Genomic DNA, 27,943 nt, shown 5'->3' on the forward strand with positions numbered 1-27,943 from the left:
GGCTGATTATGGGATGGATCCCCAGGTGGGGTAGTCTCTGGATGATCCATCCTTTCATCTTAGCTCCAAACTTTGTCTCTGTAACTCCTTCCATGGGTGTTTTGTTTAATCATCAGGGAAATGCAAATCAAAACAACCTTGAGATTCCACCTCACTCTAGTCAGAATGGCTAAGATCAAAAATTCAGGTGACAGCAGATGCTGGTGAGGATGTGGAGAAAGAGGAACATTCCTCCATTGCTGGTGGGATTGCAAGCTTGTACAACCACTCTGGAAATCAGTCTGGCGGTTCCTCAGAAAATTGGACATAGTACTACCGGAGGATCCCGCAATACCTCTCCTGGGTATATACCCAGAAGATGTTCCAACTGGTAATAAGGACACATGCTCCACTATGTTCATAGCAGCCTTATTTATAATAGCCAGAAGCTGGAAAGAACCCAGATGTCCCTCAACAGAGAAATGGATACAGAAAATGTGGTACATTTATACAATGGAGTACTACTCAGCTATTAAAAATAATGAATTTATGAAATTCTTGGGCAAATTGATGTATCTGGAGGACATCATCCTTAGTGAGGTAACCCAGTACAAAAGAAGTCACTTGATATGCACTCATTGATAAGTGGATATTAGCCCAGAAACTTAGAATACCCAAGATACAATTTGCAAAACACAAGAAAATCAAGAAGAAGGAAGACCAAAGTGTGGATACTTCATTCCTCCTTAAATAGGGAACAAAACAACCTTCATTCTTTACTGAAGAAAACAATTGTGTCGGGAAGAGGAGGCCATTCTTCCTTGAAGTGTGGCCACTGGTAAGTTTCCCATATTCCGGTGGATGGCCCCACAACCATGTGTGTAGAGACACCATGAACTGGACTTAATAGGTTCTCACACAAAAAGAAGGTATCAAGTTGGCAAGGGGAAGATATTGGGGAGGATATGGGGGAGTTGGAGGGAAATAGGAGTAAATGTGACTGTATTTCATAGTATTCACATATGAAATCCTAAAAAAGATAAAGAATTCTCATGGGAAAATGGCCAATACACCTAACAGTGTCTCTGCACCTCTTCTTCTAGGTACGTGTAGATGTACAAGCACTTACTGTACTATAACTTCCCACTGTATTCAGTGTGATAACACGTTGTACAGATGTGTCCAATGAGCTATAGCTCTATTGTCTCATGGAGGTGTGTAGTAGGTTCTACCATCTGGGTGGTGTTCACACAATGACAGAATCGTACCACTTCTCAGGTCATAACCCAGTGTGAAGTACGCAAGACCAGATCTGCCTTCCCAGACTGTAGTGTCCCTAGAAATGCAAGACTCTTTTCTTTGGTCTTTTAGTCTCTTTAAAACTGTATTGCTCTTTGTTAAAGACATTCTAGAAGTCAGAGCACTCTTTGAGATCCACTCATATCTTGGAGTTTTGCCCATGTTGTAATGCTTGGATGTCTCCTTCAAAGGTCATGTGCCCATGATGAACACCAACACCTCTAAGAGGTGATTATGACATGAGGGCTCCACTCAAATGATGTCCTAATGACATTGTCACAGGAGAATGGCTTTGTGACAAAAACTGAGCTCTCTCAACACCAGCATATTCTCTTGCTCTTATTCTTTTGGCGAGTGACGTCCTCCACCATATTATGGTATAGGGAGAAGCCCCATCAGATGTGGGCACCTCAATACGAGACCTCTTAGCTTTTAGAACCATAAGAAAGTCTCACTGCTTTATGGACTCCCTCATCTATTATAGCATAACATGGACATACCTATTAATAGGGATCCGTTTATTCTTCTCTTACTTGTCTGTTTCACCACACAAGAGGCTCAGCTGAGAACTGAGACTCATTAAAGGAAGAAAACATCTTTCCTCCCTAAGTGTCTGAGTCGTCCTTCTCTCTAATGTTCTGCCTTCAGGAGCCTCATTAAACCCTGCCCTGACCTTCTTGAGCGTGTGTGCTTCCTGATCCTAGACTTCATTTTGGTTTCCACAAGCCTATCCACTCTTATGGGAACTTTAAATGAAACGTGGAATGGTTTGCGAGCCACAATCACTTCCAGATTATTAGGTGCCTGGAATCCACAGCAAGAACACGGTCTGCTCTTTAACTCCATCACAGTGGCACATTTCCCACACTCCTAACATTGTAAGGTTCAGGGCTCTGCAATTCCAAGGGCAGTTGAAACAACAGTTCTCCCTCCCTTGATAACCCCTGCTTCACACCCAGGAACAGGACAACGAGCCCACACAGTTTTCCTCATTTAGCAAAGTGTTATAGGAACTTAACTCAGGTTTCGTTGTTTAGTAAAGTGAGGTGGGATCAGTAGTTAGGAGAATTTGCTGCTCTTCCAGGGGATGAGAGTTCCCCTCACACCAGGAAGCTTACACTGTCTGGAACCCCAGGTCCAGGGGATCCAGTACCCTCTTCTGGCTTCCATGGGTACCCACACATGAGTAGCAGCCCCCTCTCTCCCTTCATCCATTCATACCCCCACTCATACTTGTATGAGAAAATAAATATGAAAATAAGTTTTTAAAGAATAAATAAAAGGGTTATGGTACCCTGAATCAAGCAGTTCCCAATTATTGGGATAGTAAGGCACCAACCAGCTGGAATTAGAACGTTCTGGGTGCCTCACAGTGGGACACAAATGTCATGAATTCAGGATTTATTTTTCTGGTCCCTACCTCAATTCCCAGTATCTAAAGTGATGCTTACTAAATATTTGTAAAAAGAAATAAAGTAATGGCAACTTCAAAGGGAGCTACTTTGATTCAATCCTCCATCAGTCTGTGGAAAGCAGGCCTCTTACAGGAACATTATCCTCCTCCCGTCTGCATAGCTCCACTCCAGTGACGTCACACTGGTGCTGGCCATGGAGGAGCATCCGCACCATGACAATCACAAGCACAATCACAACAACCGGGGCTTGTTGCTTAGAGCCAAGTAATAAATACCAACAACACACCAGCTCCCTTAAGATTCTACAAACACAAAGTCAAGAAAGAATTGAGCTCAGGTCCTGGCACTTCTAATCTAAAAGATAGCACAGCACATGGTAAGATATTTGGTTGAAATATTAAAATCTCACCAGTTTTCTGGTCCTGGTATTTTGTAGTTCTCTGTAGAGAAGGTTTCACTGAAGTTACAGTTAAGGCCACTTAAGTCACCAAAGACAAAAACCTGACCACAGAGGTGAATGGAAGACCAAGGAGGCAAGCTCTGGGCTCAGCCTGCTGAGAGCCCATGGAGATGCTGAGTGGTTTGAGTGACCTGAGCAGTGTGGTATTTTACTGTGTTATACTTCCAATTTATTTTCCATCATATTTATAATATCTACTATGTGCTTGGCATTAGATCTTTTGCTTACTGAGTCTATATATGAGAGAACTGTTCAGTATTTTCTGACAAGAGAAATCGCTGACTTCTACCTACCCTCCTGCTGCCAAACCCCAAAAACATGAATCCATTTATCATCTATGTCTTCACTCCAGACCTGGAAGAAAGACGACCTGGAACTGGATCTATCAGACCTTGGATGAGCTGGGTTTGACTAGATTTCCAAAAGAGCACAGGCCTAACTTGGCCCTGGTATGTGTCATTTCAAGTTTAAGCAGCCACCCTGCCTTTGGCCTTACCCTTTTTGAAGAGGTAGAAGACTAAATTAGAAAGGTCTCTTAAGGAGTGCAGCTCAGTGGAACAGAACCTGCTCAGCACGCACAAGGTCCCACAGATGACCCCATCCTTCCTCCACTTCCCCACCAAGAGAATCCTCGTAAACCTTTTTCCTGCTTCCAGATTAGCTGCATTTATGTTTTTAGATGTTATGTTAAATTATTTTTCAGATACTAAACTCAGTGTTGACTTGTAGGGTAATTGATGTGATGGGAGCATTTAAGGACCAGACCAACACAGAGCCAGGCATGGTGGCACACACCGTTAAACCAAGCATGCAGGCGGCAGAGGCAGAGACATCTCTAAGTTAAAAGCCAGCCTGAGTTCCAGCACAGCCAGGCAGGGCTACACAGAGAAACCTTGTCACACAGAAACAAACAAGAAAGAAAGAAAGAAAGAAAGAAAGAAAGAAAGAAAGAAAGAAAGAAAGAAAGAAAGAAAGAAAGAAAGAAAGAAAGAGAGAGAGAGAGAGAGAGAAGGAGAGAGAGAGAGAGAGAGAGAGAGAGAAGGGGGAGGGGAGGGGAGGGGAGGGGAGGGGAGGGGAGGGGGAAGGGAAGGGAAGGGAAGGGAAAGAATTAACATAGGCTATGCTAGCAACAGAACAAGACTAGACTACAGTGTTGATATTCTTGGTAAAAATGTAAAGCAAGTCTACTGCTGTACCACCCTGAGATGTACCCAATCTTGCTGATCTTGGAAGCTAAGCAGGGTCAGGCCTTGTTAGTATCTGGTTGGGATAAACAAAGTCTATTGAATAACTTAATCGGTTAGAATTGATCAATTTCCAAGCAACTTAAATTTGGGAAATCAAAAGGATGAAGCTATAACCTAATTTGTTCCAATCTAAAATTTGTATATTTCTGCCTTGTCATAAAATTAATCCGAGTATTTATTGAGCGTATAAGTGATTAGCAATGGGGCAGGTGCTATAGGAAAATAAGGAAGTATAGACCATAATCCTCACTCTTATGAAAAAGAAAAATCTGACTTCCATAAATAGAGAAGGCCTTCCATGTAGAGTTAACAGCACAAAGAAAGGAGTTGGGGTTAGGGAAAACAGTTTCTTACAATAAGAAATTATCTTGGTTACCCTGCTTTGAACACTGTGTGTGTGTGTGTGTGTGTGTGTGTGTGTATACATCACATGGCATCCTATAAATATGTACAGATTTCATTATATCATTAGATATAATGACTTTAAAAAGTCACCATCAGGGAATGCAAAACAGGGAATCATACTAAATACAGTAGGTAATGGGAAGCCAACAATTAAGTCAATGACTTGATAACTACAAGTTAAAGACAATAGGAGAAGCAAGGCAAGTTGATGAACCCTGTGAGCCCAGCCTTGGGAAGTAGAGGCAAGAGGATCACTACATTGCAAGCTTGAGGTGAGCTTGGACAACATAAGATACACACACACACACACACACACACACACACACACACACACACACCAGTCCACAAAAGAAGAGAGGAAAGGAGAGGGGATGGAAAAGGAGAGGAGAGGAGAGGGAGAGGAGGCTAGAGGAGAGGAGAGAGGAGAGGAAGGGCATGGAAGGGGAGGAGAGGAGAGGAAAGGAGAAGAGAAAGAAGAGAAGAGAATAAAAGAGAAGAGAAGAGGAGGGGAGGGGAGGGGAGGAGAGGGGAGGGAAGGAGAAATGACATCATTAATGTCTATGTGAACTTAGTGAGTTCACCACTGAAGAGGTCCAGCTGTCCCTCAAAAAGTTTATGTTCAAATCCTAAATCTTCTTCTATCTAGCTCCTCCCACCTGAGCTGTGAACACAATCATACTTAAAAGGAAAGTCTTTACAGATGTCATTAAATTAAGGCAAGGTTACAGTAAAATAAGAAAGCCCTGTTCTAGTATTTCCTGGTTTATTTACTAAATAATATAGTTTAGTGTGTGTGTGTGTGTGTGTGTGTGTGTGTGTGTGTGTGTGTGTGTGTGTGATGCACATGTGTCCTTATAACAAGGAACATACATTGGTAGGAGACACCTTGGGAAGAAGGCCATGTGACCACAGAAGCAGAGAATGTAGGGACACAGCTAAAGTCCAGGAAAGCCAAGGATGATGGAAGCTACCATACACCATGAGAAAGGCACAAGGCAGGGTACTCTTCCTCAGAGCTCTCAGAAGGAGTCAGCCCTCCACACACCCCAATTTCAGAGTTTTAGCCTCCCAAAACTGAGAGAACAAACTTCAGATGTTTTAGACCATTTGGCTTGGGACAGTTTGGTGCTATAATCCTAGGAACACAGTAGAATGTTGGAAATGGAAAAAAATAAGATGAGAAATTTCACCTTATTTATCTATTTACTTGTTCATTTATTAAATGTATATGTATGTGATCTGCATGTGGCGCATTCAGGGACAAAAGGAGGGTGGTCAGTTGTCTATTAATACCTATTTAGTGTTTGTTTATCTACTGAGACAGGGTCTTACCAGGTATTCCTGGCTAGCCTAAACTCACTATGTAGGCTAGGCTGGTCCTGAACAGGAGGCCTCTCTGCCTCCGAGTTCTAGGATTAAAGGCATCCATCACTTTGTCTGGCTACCATACTTTACTTTGGGGAACAGGGTCTCTCACTGATCCTAAAGCTCGCTGTTTCTGCTAGGCTAGCTGCCTAGCCACCACAAACTTCTGGGAGTCAGCCACCTCTGCCCTCAAACGCTGAAGTTATACAAGGCCATGCACACAGGGTCATATGCACACAGGGCCATGCACACAGGCCATGCACAGCTTTCACATGGGTAGTGAAGGTTCAAACTCAGGTTCTCATGCTTGCATGGCTTACCCACTGAGCCATCTCCCCAGCCCCGGATTTATCTATTACAATTTTTTAAAAAAAGCATTATTTTTAAAAAGTAGATGCTGAGCCAAGGATAAAACGCCAGCGAGTGGCAGAGCCAGGATTTAACCCCAAAAGCTTCCTGACTTCTGAACCCTTTAGCCACAGAACTCACAATGGTCTTGTGTAAAAGTCTATTTTTGTCCCCAGGAACATTATCCTCAGAAGAATTGCTTTGTCATGGCCGAGTGCTTTTTCACAAAACAAACTGTTATGACTAGGAACTTCCACAATTCAAACTATGACCTCCAGCTCAGGCTGTGGTTCTTCGGGATTCTGGTACAACCTGCTGGAGGCTGAGCTCAGTTTAAACTAATGCCTTAGGCTGAAGGGTGGCAGAGACCCAGAAACCGACTGTCCAGCACATCAGTCACAGGCAAAGGGGCCTGAGTTCCCTCTTCAGGCATTTTGGCTAGAACATAATTCAGCAGCAGCCCCGTGTCCCAGGAGGAAAGGATATTAGATCAATACTCGTGACGTCCTAATGAAACTGCCAGTTCCCCTCACATGGCTTTCTAAGCAGCACAGAAATCTAGGTCACCATGAGGCACAGCAGACCCAAAACCTCATTATAAAACTTGGTGCTCCCTCCCCTTAATTGTAAATATTTCATTCTATATACACTCATTAAGTGCCTGTTGTGTTCAGAGGATTAAGACCTATCCCTAGTGCTTCCACAAAAGGCACAAACTGTCAAGTCTGATAGCCCTTCGGTCTCCTCTCACTAACCCTCCTGTGGTCAGCAAGGGCCATGGCAACCTGTCTAACAGCAAATGGCATTGGTTGCCTCAGGGATCATGACCACAGCTATGGAAAACATTTTCAAGTTTTATCAAAAATGTTCCTTTGGCCACAGCCCAGTTTCTCTGGGTCTTAATTTATTTCAGCTTCCTGCGCCTCTCTGTGCTGCATCATGAATGGTTCAACATCTGCACCCTTGCAGGCAGCTGTCAGCTTGCTTCCTCTAGTCTCCATTTCTGTTCAGAAAACCAAATTAATTCAGCGATGTCTGTGACCAGCCACTCTGAAGACCAACAAAGCTATGAAGGGAGGCTAGTGCAAGATGACACTGGCGTGCCAAGCTTACCATTCATTGTTATTTCTACAGACACCATGAGTGTATTCACCTCTGACGAAATTTTACTAATCCATTCCCATGAAGATAACAAATATTGTGTAGATAAGCGAGAGTAATTCACACACTGATAAACTAATTTTAAATTGTTCTCTCTCGTCATTCACAGAGAGATGGGTAAAATAAAGATTGTTTAAAATAAGATTGATGGTCATTTTACAGAGTGACTCAGTGCCCTTAAACCTTTCAGTGAGAAGCTGGGATAGCGCATCTTCCATCATAACCCACTGTTATAGCTGCAGCCTAGGAAGGGAATGCACAAGAACCCCTTTCAGTTGTTCTTGAATTATTCAAGAAATAAATCCAAGCAGAGACAGAGACTCTCACTGCTAGTATTACAAGCCAGGGGCCAAGCGTTTCAGATGAGAGCCTGCGGGGAACACTTTAGATCCAAACTGTAATCTTCTACCCCTACCCTGAAGGGCTCGTGGGCACCTCACAATGCAAAAAGCGTTTACTCCACCTTCACCAGTCTCCCACAGTCTTCCCAGACCTAAAACTCTTCAAAAGCCTACTCTTCAAAGTCTCTTTTGAGACTTGAGGCAAACTCTTAGCTGTAGGAATGAAAGACTGAGAGGAATATACAGAAAATGAGAGGGGTTAGTCAAGTGATTAATGTTAAAAAAAAAAAAGAGGCAATTATGGACGGTGGGACAAGAGATGCTAAGTCACAGCAGCAAGGAGGGCGACCACACTGCTGCGCAGTAAGAATGAAATAGAGTGTGGTGCTCCTGCAGTGTAAGGAGCAGGCTAGAGGGAAGTGGGAGCCCCATTAGAGATGTCATTATACAGAGCTACAGAGGGTGAGGAGCCAGGGAAAGCTTTTAAAGAGAAGAGTGACATGATCGGACTGGTGGATTGAAGAGAGATCAGAAAGGGATGAAACAAGGACAAAGAATAAGGCTGTTCTTCCCAGGGCATGAATGGAAGAAAGGAGAAAGGCACCATAGAGGCAGGGCAGGGGTGAGCAAGCAGTGGGGCAAGCAGCCCTGAAGACGAGTCAAGAGACAAAGATCTGCTCAGTGATGTATACTGAAGAGCACTGGGCCTGGGGAGACTGATCGCCAGGTAAAGCATTTATTGCACAAATGGAAGGACCAGTCAGTTCTCAGATCCTCAGCAACCACATAAGGCCAGGCAGGCATGGTGGGTGGAGGGAGAGACAAGGGACTCCCAGGCCTAGCTGGATAGATAGACTGGCCAAATGGGTGAGCTCTGGGTTCAACAAAGCGACCCCACTTATAAATAAAGTGCAGACTGATTGAAGGAGACACACCTGGTATCAGACACACCTCTGACCTCCAACTCAAATTTAGACTTTTATCTGGAACGCCAAGTCTTCTAGCCTCTAGATGCTCAGAGTTCATAGTCTGAGCACCATCGGTGTCAACACTGCCCAAACATTTGCTGGAAGTGCAGCATCCCAGACTTCCTGCATCAGAATCTTCACTTAAGAGATCCTTTACACACTGAAATGTGAGAACGATCGCACACCAACTCTGCAGAGCTCCAAGGAATCGTGGGAAGCACAAACAGACCAGCCAAAGGCTAAAGACAGTGAAAGGAGGAAGAAGGAAGAGCAAACTTCATACGGGTCAGCCTGAGAGTGGTATCAGTGTTTGGCAGGAAGGCACACACTGCAAACGCACACCATGTGGCATTCAGTGCCGTCTCTGACAAAATGTATCAGAATACTTTTGTAAACAAGATAAACCAATGTGAGCTGGATGACAGTAATACTCTGTGTGTTCATAATTAGTTTCACAATTATTCCCAAAAGATTATGACTGATTAATTAAAATCAACCTGGAGAGGCAATCTTGCTCCCTCACCACTAACCCTGTTTAAACTAATCACTTAAATGAAGATATAAAAGACACATAGCAAAGTTCACTGAGAGCAATACTGTCGCATAGCATAATCAGATCCTCCCGTATCCACCCCCAAACTAATAGGTTGTTAAAGGAATTAAAATACCGTGACTAGCTGGGCATGGTGGCACAGGTCTTTAATCACAGAATTAGGCAGGCAGAGGCAGGTGGATCTCTGTGAGTTCAAGGCCAGCCTGGTCTACAGAATGAGTTCCAGGACAGCCAGGGCTATACAGAGAAACCTTATCCAAAAGCAAAAAGTTGTGATTACATTTCAGTTAAGAAATGATTAAAGTGCTAATCTGACCTCCTAAATCAGACAAAGACAAGGCCAGTGAAAGAGAAGCAAAACAACAGCACGTGACATAAAGGCTCAGTAAGCAGTTAACTCAATGGGTCGACGAGTTACCATCAGCACAAGTCAACAGGATTACATGAAATTCAATGAAGCCAAGTTTCCCACAACCTAATGTCGCAAGACTCATGTAGAGATGGAAAGTGGGCAGAAGAGATTTAAACCAGCCTTTGTGCACACAGCCTGAGGTGATACATGGAGGTCCCAGAGTCCAAATTAAAGATGTCTAATCCCAACAATAAAAAGGCCTAACAAACAAGGCAAATCGCAGAGAAATGTACTTTTAACACTGCCCACCTGCTCCCTGGTCGCCTATGTTCTAACAACAGATTTGCAGGCTAAATCTGTCACAATTCTCCCCAGAGCCAAATAGCCCTTAATTGCTCTTTCTGATCACCCACATGCCCTCTCCAATCTCTTCTGTGCCCAGCTGAAAACAATTTTTGACCACAGTCCCAGAAGATGGTAGAAGTAAATTTGATCGAAATGGTTCAAGGGGGAGAAGAATCCAGAATGCACGTGACCAGACTCCCTGGGACAGTGCTTGGGTCAATTGAAGTTTTGTGAGTCTTAAAAAATTCTACCCAGAACAAGTAAAGAAAGATTCAGGTTTTTTCAGAATATATAGAGCACGGTAGGAAGTCCCACCGTGTTTCTGACAGCCCAGTGGCCCATCTGGTCATCTATGCTGAGATATGAGGCTTCGAGGACACCCAAAAGTAATGAAAAAATAGTGATGTCATCCAACACAATATCTATAAAATGATTCATCATAAAAACCAACCGTCAGCATTCCCTTTCTGCCTTTGGAATAGGTAACTTACTGACTACTTACAGGGTGGGAATTATCACAGAGATGGTTAGCAGGAACATGGCTTGGAAATTCAGTGATCTCAGCCATCAAGTTTTGAAGGGGTCCTGCCCAGCTGTATTAGAGTCTCTCTGTTTTTCTTATATCCCCCTCAGCTTTCAGGTAACACTGCTCATTAGAGCATGGGTAGAGGAAGTAGAACACTCAGTTAGTACATCACCATGTCATCCCAGCACTGGGAATGCAGAGACAGGCAGGTCTCTGAGGTTCCTTGGCCAACCAGCCTAGCCCCAGGTACCAATGAAGAGTTCTGTTTAAAAAATCGCATAAATGGCTCCAAAGGAATTACGCTAAGGTTGACCTCTGGTGTATGTACACAGAAATAATAAAAATAAAGCCATAGTAAAACTGGTGCCAGTTACTCCAGACTAACTTCCTATACCTCCCCTTCCCAATTTTACCTTTACAAGAAAAAGTTGACTACAGACAAGTCTACTCCCCAAAGAGGATGGAGGTCTCCTAATGACCTCTGTCCATTACATAATCAACTTTCTCTCCTCCGGTCTCTGGACGTTCGCCCTTGTCATTTAACTCCCAGGGCTATATGCTGGGGGTGGGGGTTGATGCTGGTACCCGCTTGCCACTTCAATAGACTCTGAGGAAATGTTCAGGCATCCCTCAGTCAATGTGAAGCACCTGCTTAAAAATCACCCAGTGTCTCCAGCAAAACAACAGATTCTGGGAGACCAAAACAACCCACTAAAATAGAATTTCTGTTAGGAGAACTCAAGAACCTTTTTTGTTTTGTTTTTTGTTTGTTAGTTGGTTAGAATGTACTGATAGGTCTTTCTTCCTTCCTTTCTTCCTTTCTTTCTTTCTTTCTTTCTTTCTTTCTTTCTTTCTTTCTTTCTTTCTTTCTTTCTTTCTGTCTTTCAACATTTATTTATGTGTTTTATGTATGTTAGCACACTGTAGCTGTCACACACACCAAAAGAGGGTATTGGATCCCATTACAGATGGTTGTGAGCTACAATATGGTTGCTGGGAATTGAACTCAGGGCCTCTGGAAGAGCAGTCAGTGCTCTCAACCACTGAGCCATATCGACAGCCCAGAAACCTGCATTTTTTTTCTTTTTCTTTTTTTCTTTTCTTTTTTTTTCCTTTTGGTTTTTTTGTTTGTTTGTTTGTTTTTGGTTTGTTTGTTTGTTTGTTTTTTTGAGATGCGGTTTCTCTGTGTATCACTGACTGTCCTGGATCTCACTCTGTAGACCAGGCTGGCCTCGAACTCAGAAATCTGCCTGCCTCTGCCTCTCGAGTGCTGGGATTAAAGGCGTGCGCCACCACGCCCGGCTTAACAGGTGTTTTTTATCTTCTTTTTTTGAGACACAGTCTCATGTATCCCAGCCTAGACTTCAACTCTCAGTGTAACATGGGATGACTTTGGCCCTCTGAATCCCCAGCCTCCACCTCCTAATTTCTGATGTTATAGGAGTACCACACTCACTTTATATAGGGATAGGGATACAACCCAGGGAGGGCTTCCTAAGTCCAGGAATCTTAGGCTTTGATGAAAATCACAAAGAAACAACTTTACCTGGTATCCATCTGACTCAGCAACAGGGCCAGGCCAGACTTCATCCCTCCTCCTGTGATCCTTGCCTGCTAAATCCCATTGATTTGTTACTAACAAGAAAAAATGACTGGATGCTCTTCAGAGCTAAGTCCTATCCAATCTTAACAAGGGTAACATCCCACAGAGAAACAGACAGTTAGCCCTCCAGTCCCTTGCCCTCCCTTTCACACAGGCCAAAGGCTTCATTTTCAGGCTGATCATTGGTAGATTCATTGCCTCTAATGATCTACAGTCTTGGGAGCAAGCCACAGAAACAACAGGACACACATAAAAGATGCTATTCTCGTCAATCGGTGAGAGGGGTTAGGAACTGAAATTTGATTATTTTGTCTCTGTGTGAGTCTCTATTGAACTCTGTGTTCCTGGAAATTAAATTCACACTCACATAGACTTTGGAAAGTTATTCTTTCCTTTCCACTTAGCAGCTGCAAAAAGTGTCTCTTGTCCTAAGAAACTGCACAGTAGGTCCCAACAAAATGTAGCTGTAATTAAAGGTGCAAATGAGTACACACAAGGATGCCGGGGAAAACCAGGGAGTCAATAACACCTACATTTAGAGCACACAAGACAGAGATGTCCTCAAATATCCTGGCTCAGAAAATATGAAGTCATTTTTAATACAAGGCACTCTCCAATTACTTTATCCAGAACAAGTAATAAATTGTCTGAACTTTGGAGAAGGCAATATAACCTGAAATTATCTGTTGATGATATATTAGGTCCACTAGAGGTCACCTCACAGGATCAGTAAGAACTGGAGGAGAGGTCATCTTTATCCCTGGCTGTGTGAATTGGGAACTTCAAGCTTTGTTAAGGACTCTGAAAAGTGAATCTCATCGTTTGTCTCATGGACTTTGTGAATGGAGGCCACACAAATGGGGAGGAGGAAAAAAAAATGCCACAGAAAGATCAGACCGGTTGCCTCTGGGTTGCTGTAAAATACGCAACGGCCAAGCCATCTGTGAGGTTTTAAAAAAGGGTAGTTAGTGTCTCGGCTCCAGAACTTGAAGCAATGGCAGCAAACCCTAGAAACTTCAAGGGTTTTGTGATTGTTTGTTTGTTTGCCTCTCAAGTTTTAAGTAGGTACAAACTCTTTTTTCTAAATTAGCATAATGCTGTGTGACTGGCAAGAGAAAATGTGACCAAGGCACCAGATAGAACGGAGCATTGTACAGTGAGGTGTCAGAGCCTGAGCTGGAAAGGTGGCTCAGTGCTTAGCAGTGCTTGCTTTTGCAGAGGACCAGCATTCAGTATTCAGAACCCACATTAGCTGGCTCACAACCAGCTGTAACTCCAGCTCCAGCAGATCAGATGCCCTTTTCTGTCTTCCATGAGCACCCATATACTCATACACAGGCACATACCCACTCACAGGTGCACACAAACATATACCCACACACAGGTGCACATAAGCATATACCCACACACAGGTGCACACAAGCATATACCCACACGCAGGTGCACACAAGCATATACCCACACACAGGTGAACACAAGCATATACCCACACACAAGTGCACATATGCACTTACATAATTCAAAATATATCTTTGGGAGGGCATGTTCAGACTTCAGGGCGGAAGAGATGACTCAGTGATGATGGGTACTTGCTGCACAAACACGAGGTCTTGCATTCAGATTCCCCAGACCCATGTAATACACCATGCACATCTATAACACAGGAGCGATGAGGGTGGCTGGTGAGTTAGCTGGGGTTAATGGCACTCCCAGGTGGAGAGCACAAAGGAAGCATCATGGCCACCAAGGAAACCTGGAGACTATGGACCACTTACAGCAGCATCAGTGAGAAGCATTTCTCTGCCATCTATATCTCTTTCCCTTATCCACTCCTCAAACCTCAGCCAAGAGAATCTGGCCATAGACTTGAGATGAGGGAGGAACCAGACGTGACTTCACATCTGGTTATCCGACTTTAGCCTTCTCCCAAGGAACAGGCCTGGACTGGGGATTTCATGAACAGGAGAGCCTTTCGTTTTAAGTGGAGTTCAGCACTTTGACTCTTTCATCTCATAGCACAGAGAGTGTGTGGCTTACGAAGGACCAGGAAAGTGTAGACAGTTGCCCATACATTCATCCAAAAAAGGTCATGTAAGTGGAATCAAAATAAAAGGGAACAATTATTGATACATGCAATAATTTGAATAATTTTTCAAAATTAGACTGAATAAAAAAGGCCAATTGCAAAAGGTCATGTAAGATATTGGTTCATTTATATAATGTCATTGAGATGGAAAAGTCACCTAAATGGAGAAGACACTAGTGGCCAAGGACAAAGATGGTATCTGCGTGGCAGAAGAGAAGTGGGCATGGCTATAAATGTGCAACAAGAGGAAACCTTGCAGTGACAGAAATAACAGTGAGATCCTGGTTGTGATACTGGACCCCACCTCACACACAAGCCCACATATGTACTGATTGTGTACTGCAAAATGCTGTCATTAGGAAACAGGGTAAAGAATACAGGGTCTTGCTATGTAGCCCAAGCTAGACTCAAAGTCACAAACCTCCTGGATTTACAAGTGTGCACCACCATGCCCAGCTGTCTGTAACTGCATAGAAATCTATAATTATGTCCAAGTAAAATAAGTTTATTTTGTTTAGACTGAGAGCTGTGTATGCACAAGTGGCTGGAACAAGTGACAAACAGCCTTTGTCAGACACACATCCCACTAACAGGCGATGCTTCATTCAACTCATTTGTAAATCTACTACCTTCATTGTGCAAAACTCAGACTTTTGCTCAAACATTTGCCGGCTACCTTGACTAGGATGAAGATATTTCACTATTGTGGATTCTTATTTGACTTCCCTTTCCACTGCTAAGCTTCCACGGTATACAGGTAGAGAGGCTTTCCTTACATTTGACAGAAACACAAAAAGCCCACTTTGATCCCACACATCCAGGAGCCATGTTTCAAAGCAGAGATAGCCAAATGTCAACTGATTCCCTGTGACAACGTCTGCCTCTCAGCCCCTCTATGCCTCAGCCATAGGAAACATTGTGACTTCAGAATACTTCTAGCAATACTTCCAGTCTTGCCAAAGATCCCAAAGACTCCAGAATCTGTAGTGATGTCCTCACATCCCTTATTCTGCCTGTTTCATACTGTGTCATCTCATAGACTCATTCTAGCTTAAATCGAGCCATAAATTCTTTCCTTATGGTTTTCCATCAAAAGAGCTGCCATCCTTCCAGAAAGGCAACTTTAGAAGGCATTGCTCCAGTCCACTGAACGTGGCTTCATGTATCTGAATCTTGGCTGTGTAAACTTCATTATCATTCCTATATGTTCCTAGGTCTCAAGCAGACCAGGAAAGAAGTTAATTAACTGTTTATCCTCACAAATATTTCAAATCACTGACTATTGAATACCAACTAAGTGCCAGACAAGACAGACATCAGAGACACAGTAATGCTTTCAGCAAAGTCTCTGTCCTCATACAGAACATGATAATACAGCAGCAGTACAATCATTCCTGGGGATACAATTTCTACAAATGGGTAGATAGAACAGAAGTGGGGAGAGTTCCTTAGATAAATGCACAGAAAAGGCCCATGGCATGTGAGCTGTAACTTAAAAGAGGGCAGATAGTCATGATGGTGGGAAAGACAGAAGCAGGAAGATCAAGAGTTCAAAACCAGCCCGTGCTATGTATTGAGAAAAGGGAGAGAAGGAAGAAGGGAGACAGACAGACAAGCTATGGGAAACAGCCAGAGAAGAGTATTCCATGGCAGACAGAACATCCAGGAACGAGCCTTCCACTGGACTGAACTTGATGTGTCAAAGAAGCCAAGAGCAGGTGCAGGTGGCGTGTGCTGCCTCTGCTTTGGCCCTCTCCTACTTCTTGCTTTCTGCCTTTGTACTGTCTGCTGAACCTGACAATGCGGTAAAGAGCTTGGCCCAGATTCCTCTCAGTGCTTGGATATGTGGATCTCCTGTTAGCAAAGCTTTCACTTCTCTGCCAAGCCCCGGGCACTGCTCAGCTGACAACACTCATTTCAACCTCACAGAAGTGACCTGCTGGATATTGATGATGAAAAAAGCAGATGACACAAGGTGGCATGTTCCCCAACCATACACCTGCCAGATGCCCAGGGCTTCCCAAAGCTGTCCCAAAACGACTATAGTGAGGGCTGGGATTCTCATGCCTCACCTTTAAGCTTTATTCCCAGTCAGAGGCTAGAAACACTAAGAATGCATAAGTCAGCTTCCATCCAACCCAGAGCCATTCTGGGGAGCGACAGCTGACAGCATTTTCCCTTTTCTAATGCAGCTAGGTTTTCTTTCCTAATTATTGGGTTTTTATATTAACCATCAATGATATTTATGTGTGAAAAGTTACTGAGTAAAAGTACATGTTTAAATGAAGATTAAAAACATCAGAGGCTGTGTGCTAGTCCCAGACAGTAGCTAAAACATTTCCTGACTCAATGAATCACTTCTGGGCTTCTGCTTCTATGCAGCCATGAAGCATCTTGCCAGACCCACGGTTTTAGCATTAACACATTCCTGCGTTCGTGACCCTCTGAGCCTGAGCATGACCTCCCTACCCTGACCTTGTCCTCTGCTGGGCCTGACCATCCTCAGAGCCTGTTACTATGTCTCCAGCTGCCAGAGCCTCTCTGGTTCCTGCTGGGTTCTCACAGCTCTGGGTTTCCAATGCTGCTCATGCAAGGCCTCTAGTTTCCACTGCAGAGGGTCTTCCTGGCTGTTAAAATGTGCTATTAAACTAGCCACGAAGCCCTCTGGGTTTTTTTTTTTTTTACCCAAATGAGTAATAAGAATAATGCTACTCCTGTAAATTTTACTGTGACCCAACTCCAGTTTAAATTCTAAAAAAGATTTGTGGTTTTGGGGTTTGTGTAACTGGAAAATATAAATAGAATGGGCTCCAGAGCTCCAGGGAATCAAACAGTATCAGAGCACATTCATTCTGTCTCCGTTTCTCTCTCCTCATCTTATCTTTACATCTGCTTCTCCCGCTAGCCTCATAGCCTAAGCAGACAGCTTTCAGCATCCATTGGACTACTTACCAAACCCTTGGTGGTAAAAATCAGGACACAAGGTGGCATGTTCTCCAACCATACACCTGCCAGATGTCCAGGGCTTCCTGAAGATGCCCTTGGGGAAAGAGGGCTTCTCTACCAAGGGCTCCATACTAAGCACCCTGATTGATTTGACAGGTAAAGCATGCATTCCATGTTAGTCCGGACATAATCACTGAGGACAAGTAAATATGATCTAGGATCAGCAAGGCTGGCTCGAGTGCCCGTTCTCTCCCCAGGGTAAGAGTGGGGCTGTGCAGTTGCTGAAGGGCTATCACAAAAGAGAGCCGTGGAACATTACAATCTGAAGGTTGTTTTCTATCTAATGCCTATTGCAGGCTTTCTTTGCCAAGACTGGGCTCCCTTCTGTAAAACCTGAAAATGCTTGCAATTCCTCCTCTCAGGTGAGCACCTTTCTTTACTATATGACTCTTCTTTGGACAATGGGATCTTGATGTTGTTTGGATCTGGCTTATCCCCTAAAGGCCCATAAATTGATGGTTTGGTACCCGCCCTGCAGCCCTGTCTGGCAGGAATAGAATCTTTAGGAGATGAGGCCTAGAGAAATGAAGTTAGGTGCTGGGGTAGAGCCTAGAAGATGTTGCGACCCCAGCATCTCCTTTGTCTGTTACTTCCTGGATGCTGTGAGATGAACAGCTTTGTTTCACTGTCCAGCCTGTAGGCCCCAAATCATGGAGCCAGATAACCATAAACTAAAACCAAGAACCTAACAGACCTTTCCTCCACATAAGACTAATAACCTCAGGCATTTTATGACAGTGACAGAAAGCCAACACAGCTCTGCAGTCTCCAGTAGGCAGGCTCCAGCTACTCCCTGTTGGAACTTTTGGGGTTTTACTATTAAAGAAGAAAAAAAAGAAATAAAATATCCCTTACATCATTTCACATAGTAAATATGACGGAATGAAATAATATGGTTTTTGCCAAAAAACTAAAAAGCTCTGTGTGAAAGTGAGGCTTCTGTAAGTTACCTTGCTTGATGGTCACCATGCTGGTGGATAAGTCAAAAGTGCCTAGACCATCAGAGGGAAGGAGAGGAGGGAGAAGGGGGAAGAGGGAGGGAGGAAGGGAGAGAAGGAGAGAGACAGACACAGAGACAGACAGACAGACAGACAGACAGACAGACAGACACAGAGAGAGACTGAACCAATTTCGTGAAGACAGTCACTCCAGTTTTCAGCATAAGGTTAACAAATCTGTGTGTGCTAGGGGAGGAGCTACTGTTTTACCGTTTTAACGGATGCAGTAATAAAGGGAAGGGCTCAGGACTCTACTTGGCTTCTGGACTTTTGCACACACCTTAAACTATGTTGAGAAAGTTTTTATTTGTAATTATTCTCCTCTTAATCCTTAGCAATACTCTAGCCTATAGTGGAATTTTAAGAGAACCAAACTTACACAAATCATGACCAAACAACTAAATCATGGATCTAAGCTCAAAGAGGTGTCCTGGAAATGGTCAGCTATATAATGATTACTAGGCTAGAACTGAGTTTATAAGTATGTTGGCTAAAAAGCTTGGATCTCGATCTCAGACTTGCTCTACTCCTCCCTTGAGAAGTTAAGTTTGCCTCACTCAAGTTGTGGGCTCTCCATCTAACTCAGGGGCTACAAGAAACTAAACGTGTTACACTGTAACAACAGGAAAGATGTCTTGTGCGCATTTCAAGAACAGGCAAGACCCAGCACCCATAGTAGGTTCCAGGATATAAAACTGCACTCATTTAAAAGCATTTCTTTCTCAAGGAAAGTGTTGGGGCTGAAGAGATGGCTCAGAGTACTTGGTGCTCTTGCAGATAATGTAGGTTTCATGCCAGTTCCCAGCATCCAGTTGGGGTTGCTCACAACAGCCTGTAATTATGGTTCTTGAGATTCCAACACCCTCCTCTGATCGTCATAGGCACATGCACATGGTGGTACCCATACAGGCAATCAGGTGCTCACATATACACACACATAAATAGAAATAAAGTTTAATATAACACAATAAAAAATAGCATTATCTTCTTGTTCCTCTCTTGCTCTTCCCTACTCCCTTCCCCGCTCTCTCCACGTGCTCATGGCTGGCCTCTACTCCTCTATTTTCTCTTCTCTTCTCTTCTCTTCTCTTCTCTTCTCTTCTCTTCTCTTCTCTTCTCTTCTCTTCTCCTCTCCTCTCCTCTCCTCTCCTCTTCTCTCTCTCTCTCTCTCTCTCTCTCTCTCTCTCTCTCTCTCTCCCTCTACTACCCTCTTGACTCCCCTCTCCATGACCTGAATAAACTCTATCCTATACTAAAATAAACAAACAAACAAACAAACAAATAAATAGCATTATCAAGGGATCTCTACTTTTAAAAAGAGCTCACTAAATGTCCTAGTCAGGGTTTCTATTGCTGTGAGGGAACACCATGACCAAAATCAACTTGGGAGGAAAGGATTTATTTGGCTTACATTTCCATATCACTGTTCATCATTGAAGGAAGTCAGGACAGGAACTCAAACAGGGCAGGAACCTGGAGGCAGGAACTGATGCAGAGGCCATGGAGGAGTGCTGCTTACTGGCTTGCTCAGTCTGCTTTCTTACAGAACCAGGACCACCAGCTGAGAGATGGCAGCACCCACATTTGACTGGGATCTCCCCCCTCAATCACTATTTTAAAAAATGTTTTACAGGCTTGCCTACACTCAGATCTCATGGAGGCATTTTCTCTATCAAGGTTCCTTCTTCTCAGATCACTACAGTCTGTGTCAAGTTTACATAAAGCCAGCACAGTAGGGAAGTGTTTTCCATAGTTCAGCCACTCGGGCACTCAAAGGGCACTGCAACCATGGTCCAAGAGGCCCAGGCTACTGCTCAAACTGGCAGCTGAAACTGGCATCTCATATATGTTGCTGGTTTTGCAAGGATGCATAACACAAGAGTTACAGGGTCATGCAGGCTTCCACCAAAATTCAAGAGAAAAGCCAGTGAAGTCAGATTAGATTCCTTGCAGGAACTCCTGAGAGGACTATGCATAAAGCTGTGAGGGTAAAGCCTAAGTTAGAATAAAGACTCCAGGATGTTGAGGATGCCAAGAACATGGGGCATTTGCCAAGGCAAGTTGCGTACACCAACGCTAGGTCACGGCTACAGAGATACAAGAGGAACTAATGCAGATGTAGAATTACAGTTTAATTTAAATGTCAAACATGATCAAGTATTGGAAATACAAAGGGGATAGAGAGATGGCTCAGTGGTACCCACATGGCAGCTGACAACTGTCTGTAACCCTCCTCTGGCTTCCACAGGCACCAGGCTCACACATGGTGCACATATGTGCAAGCAAATGCACCTACAAACAAAATTTTAGAATCATACATGTAATATTAAAATTAAATGAATATATACATCTATAAACAATGTGTATATGGGTATAGTCATCTTTACTTTTTTTCAGGCTAGCTTCCCTACTATTGTGTTTTCTTTCTCACTTCCACTGCCAATTTTCCAAACTCTCACAGAACAGTTTTACTCTAATCAAATCTCACCATGCCATTTTGCAAGCAATTTAAATTTGGTTTAAAGACGTCTGGCATCAAGTACAGCAATCACCCCAATTTTTGTTTTTAATGTGCTTCATTTGTTCTTCAACTTCTGACTTTGGCAACAAGAAAATGAAGCACAGACAACACACAGAGTCGGGGGAATATCTGCAAATTACCTAAGAGCTTGGTGTCCTGACGGCTTACTCACAATTCAACAAAAAAGACAAAGGATCTGAATAGATGCGACTAAAATGAAGATACCCAAATGGGTAATGAGCACATGAAAAGATGCTCAATCTCATTAGCCATTAGAGAAATCTACACTGAAGTCACAATGAGATATCACTTCATAGCCACTAAAATGTTCATGCATGTACACATGCATACACACGTATATGCACATGCACACACGAGCATAAAAATGGAGGGAGGAAGATGGACTTCTATCATATGAAAATCAAACATGAGGCATTTGGACTCAAAATATTGGGTTTATCTATCCAAGCTAATTACTGACCCTGCCATGTCCTGATTTTGATATATATTATTCTCCCTCTCCCTCCATCTGTATGTGTGTGTGTGTGTGTGTGTGTGTGTGTGTGTGTGTGTGTGTGTGTGTGTGTGTGTGTGTGTGTGTGTGTGTTGAGACAGGATCTTGTGCAGCTCAGCCTAGCCTTGAACTCACTATGTAGTTAAGCCTTGAATTCTGATCTTCCTGCTTCCACCTCCCAAATCCCAAATCCTGGGATTACAGGTGTGCAACACCACACCTGACTAGGATACCTTGGTTTTTTTTTTTTTTACGCAGTCTATACAGGCTTCTAAACATGCCAAAACAGAAACGGCATATAGATGTAAGGCAGCTGGTATTATGTTACTATTGTCTATAATTATGGTTAACCAAAAATTATTCTATATAATTATAAATTATGAGTACAAGCTAGCGTAATACATCACCTGTCAAATGTTTAACTAGGAAACTCTAAGAATCATCTAGCTCATATCAAAGCCACAAATATATGTTTCTACCAAGTATCATGACCATCCCTTGTATGCAATGTGATTTTGCTGGAAGACTATAAAAAACAAGCAAGAGGCAAAACGGTGTTTATCATCTATCTGTTGAACAGATTCAACAAGCTCATTCTCTCTCTCCCTTCCTTCCCTCACCCTATCGCCAGTTGTTCCAATCAAACCAATGGTCTCTTGCATGCTAGGCAAGCACGCTACCTAACTGAGCTGCATGTACCTTCTGCCTATTTTTCCTTTAAGATGACTACTTTAGGGCTATGGAGATGGCTCAGTGGATAGGAGTGTTTACTCTGAAAACATGAGGACCTCAGTTCAGATCCCAGAGCACATGTAAAGGGCCAAGCTGTAATCCTAGTGGTGTGAGGGAAGGAGAGCGGAGACAGGGAGAGAGCTGGGGCTTCCTGGCCAGCAGCCTAGCTCAGGGTCAGTGAGAGAGATCCTGTTTTGAAAGAATAAGACGAAGGGTGATAAAGAATTACTTTGTGGTCATCATTTTCACCATGATTCACTATACACCAATAGTGTTAGTGCATAGTGGCCTGCACAGGCTGCCATTAAAAAAGAAACAAATAAAACGCATAGATTGGGTGGCTTGAACAACGTTTATTTCTAACAATTCTGGAAGCTAGAAAGTCCCAGATCAGATGCAGTATTGGGCAGGTTCTGAGGAAGACCTTCCTGATTTATGGACTACTGCCTTCCTGCTACATCTTCACGAGATAGAGACAGAGTCTGTGAGCCCTAAACCTGACCTCATCTAAACTTTCTCCAAAAGACCTACTTCTTTCAGACCATCACACAGGGGTTCTATCTGTAACATGGGAATGCAGGAGGGTGCGGGTATCCGGCAAATATTCAGTGCACAGCAGTTGGCAAAGGAGGCCAACTTACAAAAGGAGAACCATTTATACATAATGGCTTGCCGGGAGGAAGGAAAACTGACGTCTATATTTTAAAACACTTTTAGGTAAATTCTAGTGTAGAATACTTACATGCTGGCTATTGTTTGCAGTGGTGACTTTAATGGGAAATTCATTTTTTAGAAATATCTCCCATGTCTCCAAGGATAACAGGCACGGTGACAAGCGATCTGGGTAGGCGTAGCTTAGTGGTCATACCTTAGTCAGTCATACCTTTCTAAGGCAAAGCAACAAAGAGAAATATACCTCTGCGGGTATTTTCATTGGGAATCCAAGGAGACCGAGAAAAGAAAGATCAGTCCTGTAGGGTTCAGGTTTTTATTTGTTTGTTTGTTTTTTGTCTTTGAAGATGGGGTTTCTCTGTGTGGCCTTAGCTGTCCTGGAACTCCCTCTGTAGACCAAGTTGGTCTGGAATGCAGAGATCTGCCTGCCTCTGCCTCCCAAGCACTAGGATGAAGGGCGCGGCATGTGCCACCATGCCCTCCAAGTTTTATCTTATTGGAATTGGCAACTCCAAATCTTTCTGAGTCTTTCCTTTCTAACTGTTGACTCTAGAGGTGGTGTGAGGCACCTACTAGAGGACCTAGATTATGTGGCTCTTCCAGGATTCCCATTTAACTGAAGGCATCCCAAGATGTTGTATCACGATGGCTGAGAAACTCTCATTTACCCAGATCCCCAAAGGGCACATTATTTGAGCAATGCTTGAGTCGTTTTCAGCACAGTAAATAATATTGCTATGACAGAAATATTACAGTTATCCCAAGTTACTGCGACATTTTCCCGTTAACGTGCTTAATGTTTTACAGGATAGCAGTGCAAGGAAAGTATTCCGGAGTACTAATGCGTCTCAGGAAGCCTAGGAAGGGGAAACCTGTTTGGAGGATGTGTAAAGAGCGTTTGTATTTGTTTAGAGAGAAAAAGTAAAGAACAACTCACTTGCCTGTGTTTGAGATGAGAAGCAGGTACACTAAGTCATGGCTAATCTATCAGGAGACAGCACTCCGTTCTCCAAAGACTTTACCTTCCTCCTCCTGCTAATCCATGGCTGCCCTGTATTTGTGGACTTTGGAGCTTCATTCCTAAGTTTGCACGCCTTGCATGTAACTGGACATAGCTTTGGACTGTAAGTACTGAGCCTCAACTGGCATTTCCAGGAAAATCTCATGTACATAGATTTGTTTGAATTGATCGAAATCTAGAACAATGAATCAAGATCACCCACAAAGAGTGAACTCACAGGACAATGTTACAATGTTTTCAAGGAAACATGAAATGCTATCTATATTTGTATTTTCTGGAAATAGAATAGAGCAAATAGATTTCTCAGTAGGTCTAGTCAGGAATAACCAAAGATCAATGGGAAATTAGTCCTTTTTTTTTTTTTTTTAGACCTATCCGTGAAGGCAGTTTTGCATGTCACTCACAAGTGCTGTGTGGAAAAGAACTGAAAATAAGAGTCCATTTACCTAAAAGTTCCTGAATCCAATTCAAGGAAAGACAGGAAAGAGAAAAATACAGAGAGACAGCTGAAAAAGCATTTCTATACCCACTGTTCACTATGTCTTTTGTAGACATGATATCTATCTTCTATTCCAATAATACCTTTTGAATTCAATCCATGAAAAAAATTTCAACACCAAAGTTACCATGGGGAAAAAGCTATGTGTGTGTGTGTATGTATGTGTGTGTGAGTATATACATACATACATATATATGCATATATATATATATATATATATATGAGGTGTATATTTGAAAAACCCAAAGTCATTTTTTCTGACTTTCCCATTAATATACCTTTTAAGAGAAGCAATATTGGAATTTAACTCTTTGCATAGTACTTTTGCATAGTAAATGTTTAGTTAGTGATTGTTAAATGAATCTCAGAAATATTTGGAACATAGGGTTTTACTGTGTAAATGTGCATTTAGCGGTCCACTTGAAAACACACATCTAGACAATGTCACATGGACAGCTGAAAATGCTCCATGATAGAACGTGGAAGCTAGCTATTACAACAGAAAGGGCTAGAAGGATGACAACTTGAGAAAGTATGAAGGGAAATTCCACACGTTATTTTTTTTCCAAATATAGTCTTTTAATATCTCAGATGTCTTGGTTTCCATGGAAATTCTCAAGTGTCTAGGAAATATAATTTATTCTGACTTTGAAACTTTGACTTCTCTTCTCCACAACATCCACACATAAATTGTAATCTTTTCACATTCTTAAAAATGTCACAACAGAGAATTTAAGCCTGTTTGCTAGTATCCATTGTGCTTGCCAAACCTCAATGGAAAGCAGTCTGATTGTACTGTTTATTGTTTAAAGAGTTGCCCTAAAAAGCAAGAGCCATTTAAGAGTAGGGGGGAGGAAAGATGAGTCTCACCCTAACCCACACACATTTTACTAGCCATTGCACAAGAAATTACAAGAACAGTAATTCTTTCATCCTTTTTATGTCCTGCAGCTCTTTTTGAAAACGGATCCAGTGCCCTGTAACAGAGTAGCGCAGTTCATTTTGGTCAATTTATTTTCTTTAATCCCCTCTGAACAAGGGAGGAAATCTATAATCTTCTGTGAGTGGTTTGAGACATTTGTTGTTGGTTTTTTTTTTTTTTTCTTATCTCTGTTATGCACTTAAAATACAGGTGGAGGAGTCCAGTGGGTTTCGTTTTACTCAAAGATTGTAAAATTATCTGAAGACAATGTAAAGTTTAACTTCACACGCTCTTAAAAAAAAAAAAAAAAAAAGTCCCCGTTACTAGAAACAAACCAAAACTGACATGTAAAATAGAGCTCTCTCAAAAATAATTATCTTATATCGGAAATAGTAGCGCAAAAACACATTTTTGACTGAGTTAACATTCCTTCATCAGTCACAAATTCCCCGGGAATCGTTGCTCCTATTTGTAAACAAGAGCTAGAGGCAGCGATGCTCCCGGGCACCAGAAGGTAAGCGGTGATGCGCGGAGTCTGAAGCTTTGGACAAGGGCTGTCTGGACAGGTCTTTCGCCAGAACCCTGTACCTGTACCATCCTGCCAAGAGAAGCCCTGTCCCAACTCTTCTGCTTCCAGCCTCCAGGCTGGAGGTGACCGTCCTTGCTTAACTTAAACCTCCTTCAACTCCCCGCACATGGCCAGGCACCCCGCACCCCACGGCAGCTCTTGTGTCCTCGGGAAAGTCCGGCCCGCTGGTGGCCCCGCGGGTTGGCTTACCCAGTAGCGAGCCAATGAAGATGACGACCTGCACGGTGGTGGTGAACTGGCGGTACAGCTGAGCCTCGCTCAGCTCCCCGAACGCGCTGAGGTTGGCGCCAGCCTCGGCGCCCGACGTGTTGCGCGGGTGGCTGGTGTTCGGTGACACCCAGCTGCTGTTGTGCCCCATAGCGAAGCCCGGGGTTTGCGCTCGTCCGCCTGGCCTCTGAGCCCAGCGCACAGCCGCTCCTGCCCCGGGCGTGGAGGGACCGACGCTCGGGAGCCAGGCAGCGTCCTGCAGAGCCGGCCAGCCGGCTAGCCCCTCACGTCTGCTCATCGCCTAGCCAGCCATCCGCGAGGAGGGGTGGGAGGGAGGTGCGGCCGCGCCCCATGCCTGCTCCCCCCTGGGCCCGTCAGCAACCACATGGAGGCGGCACGGTCACAGAGCATCGCTGGGCCCTCCTCCCGAGGGGGGGGGAGGGGGCGGGCAGCGCGGCCAAGCCCACCCAGCACACACATCGGTGGCTGCGGAGGACCCCGCGCACGCTCTGATCCTCTCTCCCTAGTGGGATGGGAGCATTTGGCTGAAGCTATATTTCAATGCCGCTAGTAGCTTCGAAGCTGGGGCGGTGCGAATCCCCATGAAATGCCCCAGCCTAGTGATCATAGCTGGGAAGGTGGGGGCTAAACCAAGGGCAGCCAAGGCTGGGCAACAGGCCCTGAGTGTCCACAGCTTGGCCCCCGCACACTCGGCTGAACGCCAGGACTCTGGGACGCTCAGCTGGGGTCTAATCCCCAGGGCTGCCTGAACCCCTGGAGCCGGCTCTGCACCCCCCGCCACTTTGCCTTTACAAGCCGCCCCCACCCTTGGCCTCAGCCCCACCACTCCAGGTCGGATCTTGGCTTGGACAGATTGTCGTGACCTAGCAGGGACCAGGTAGGATGCCCCTAGCGGGGCAGAGCCGCCGCCCGCTCTGCAGCCGGGCTCCCAGCGCGTGCCTGGGGCAGTCGGGGCCGCGCGGCAGGCAGGCGAGGTCACGTGACGCACGACCCACCCCCTCACGCTGCTGGTGAGGGACGTAGCGCCATTTTGCCCCAGTGGAGCGTGACTTCGTCGCGGGGCGCGTGGGAGGCGCGCAGTTTCAGTATCTAGCTGCTGAAGGATGCACTGCGTTTGCTGCTGTGGTTACTGCCCCAGCGTCCTTAGAGGTACAGCCTGCAGGCTCTATATCATTTGCCACTGCCATCTGGGCAGGGAGCCCAGCCTCCCGGGCCCTCCGTCAAGTCAAAGCCTTGTCCATCTTCGAAAGGTGGACTAAAGGAACCCACTGATGGTTTCCCAGGCCCTTTCATTGGGCCTCACCTCCACACGGGGCACTGCTAATGAATTCAGCGATGAAGACTTGGAGGGGGTTTCCTGCAGGCTGATGTAAATTGGGAAGTTGGGATAAGCAGGCATACAAGAAGAAATAATAAGGCAGGAGGAGTGAAATGGAAACAAGGAACTAAGAGAAGGATCAAGGGAAGAAAAATATAGAAATGAGCCAGGCATGGTGGTGCATACCTCTAATCCCAGAGTTTTGGAGGGAGAGGCAAGAGAATTGGGAATTTGCTACAAAATAAATTGGCAGGCTTGAATATGTGAGACCTTTCACGGCAAAAAAAAAAAAAAAAAAAAAAAAAAAAGTGGAGGTCACCTTGATCCCCAAATTTGAGACACACATTCTTTATGAAAATACAGAACCAGGGACAAGGTAACATCGGTCTTACGGTCGCGTCTTAGGTGGATTTTCCACTGACTACAATGATGAGTCAGGGGTAAGGTTCTATATGACATGAGGTGAGACA

At 44.1% G+C, this 27,943-nt stretch overlaps 1 protein-coding gene across 2 annotated transcripts in view; it reads right to left on the reverse strand.

The window, feature by feature from the left end:
* Window positions 1-27,647, reverse strand: part of Gpr176 (G protein-coupled receptor 176) — a 97,454-nt gene extending 69,807 nt beyond the window's left edge. The window contains exon 1 of one of the 2 annotated variants that reach the window (XM_030251820.1): window positions 26,117-27,647. Coding sequence is in view for 1 of the 2 variants with exons in the window: in NM_201367.3 (NP_958755.1) it covers window positions 26,117-26,285 (169 nt within the window). In the remaining variant the exon portion in view is untranslated. The remainder of the gene's footprint in view (window positions 1-26,116) is intronic. The other variant, NM_201367.3, reaches the window with a different exon arrangement.
* Between the last annotated feature and the right edge of the window lie 296 nt (window positions 27,648-27,943).

This window comes from Mus musculus, chromosome 2, assembly GCF_000001635.26.
Source record: "Mus musculus strain C57BL/6J chromosome 2, GRCm38.p6 C57BL/6J".
In the NCBI taxonomy this organism is placed as follows: domain Eukaryota; kingdom Metazoa; phylum Chordata; class Mammalia; order Rodentia; family Muridae; genus Mus; species Mus musculus.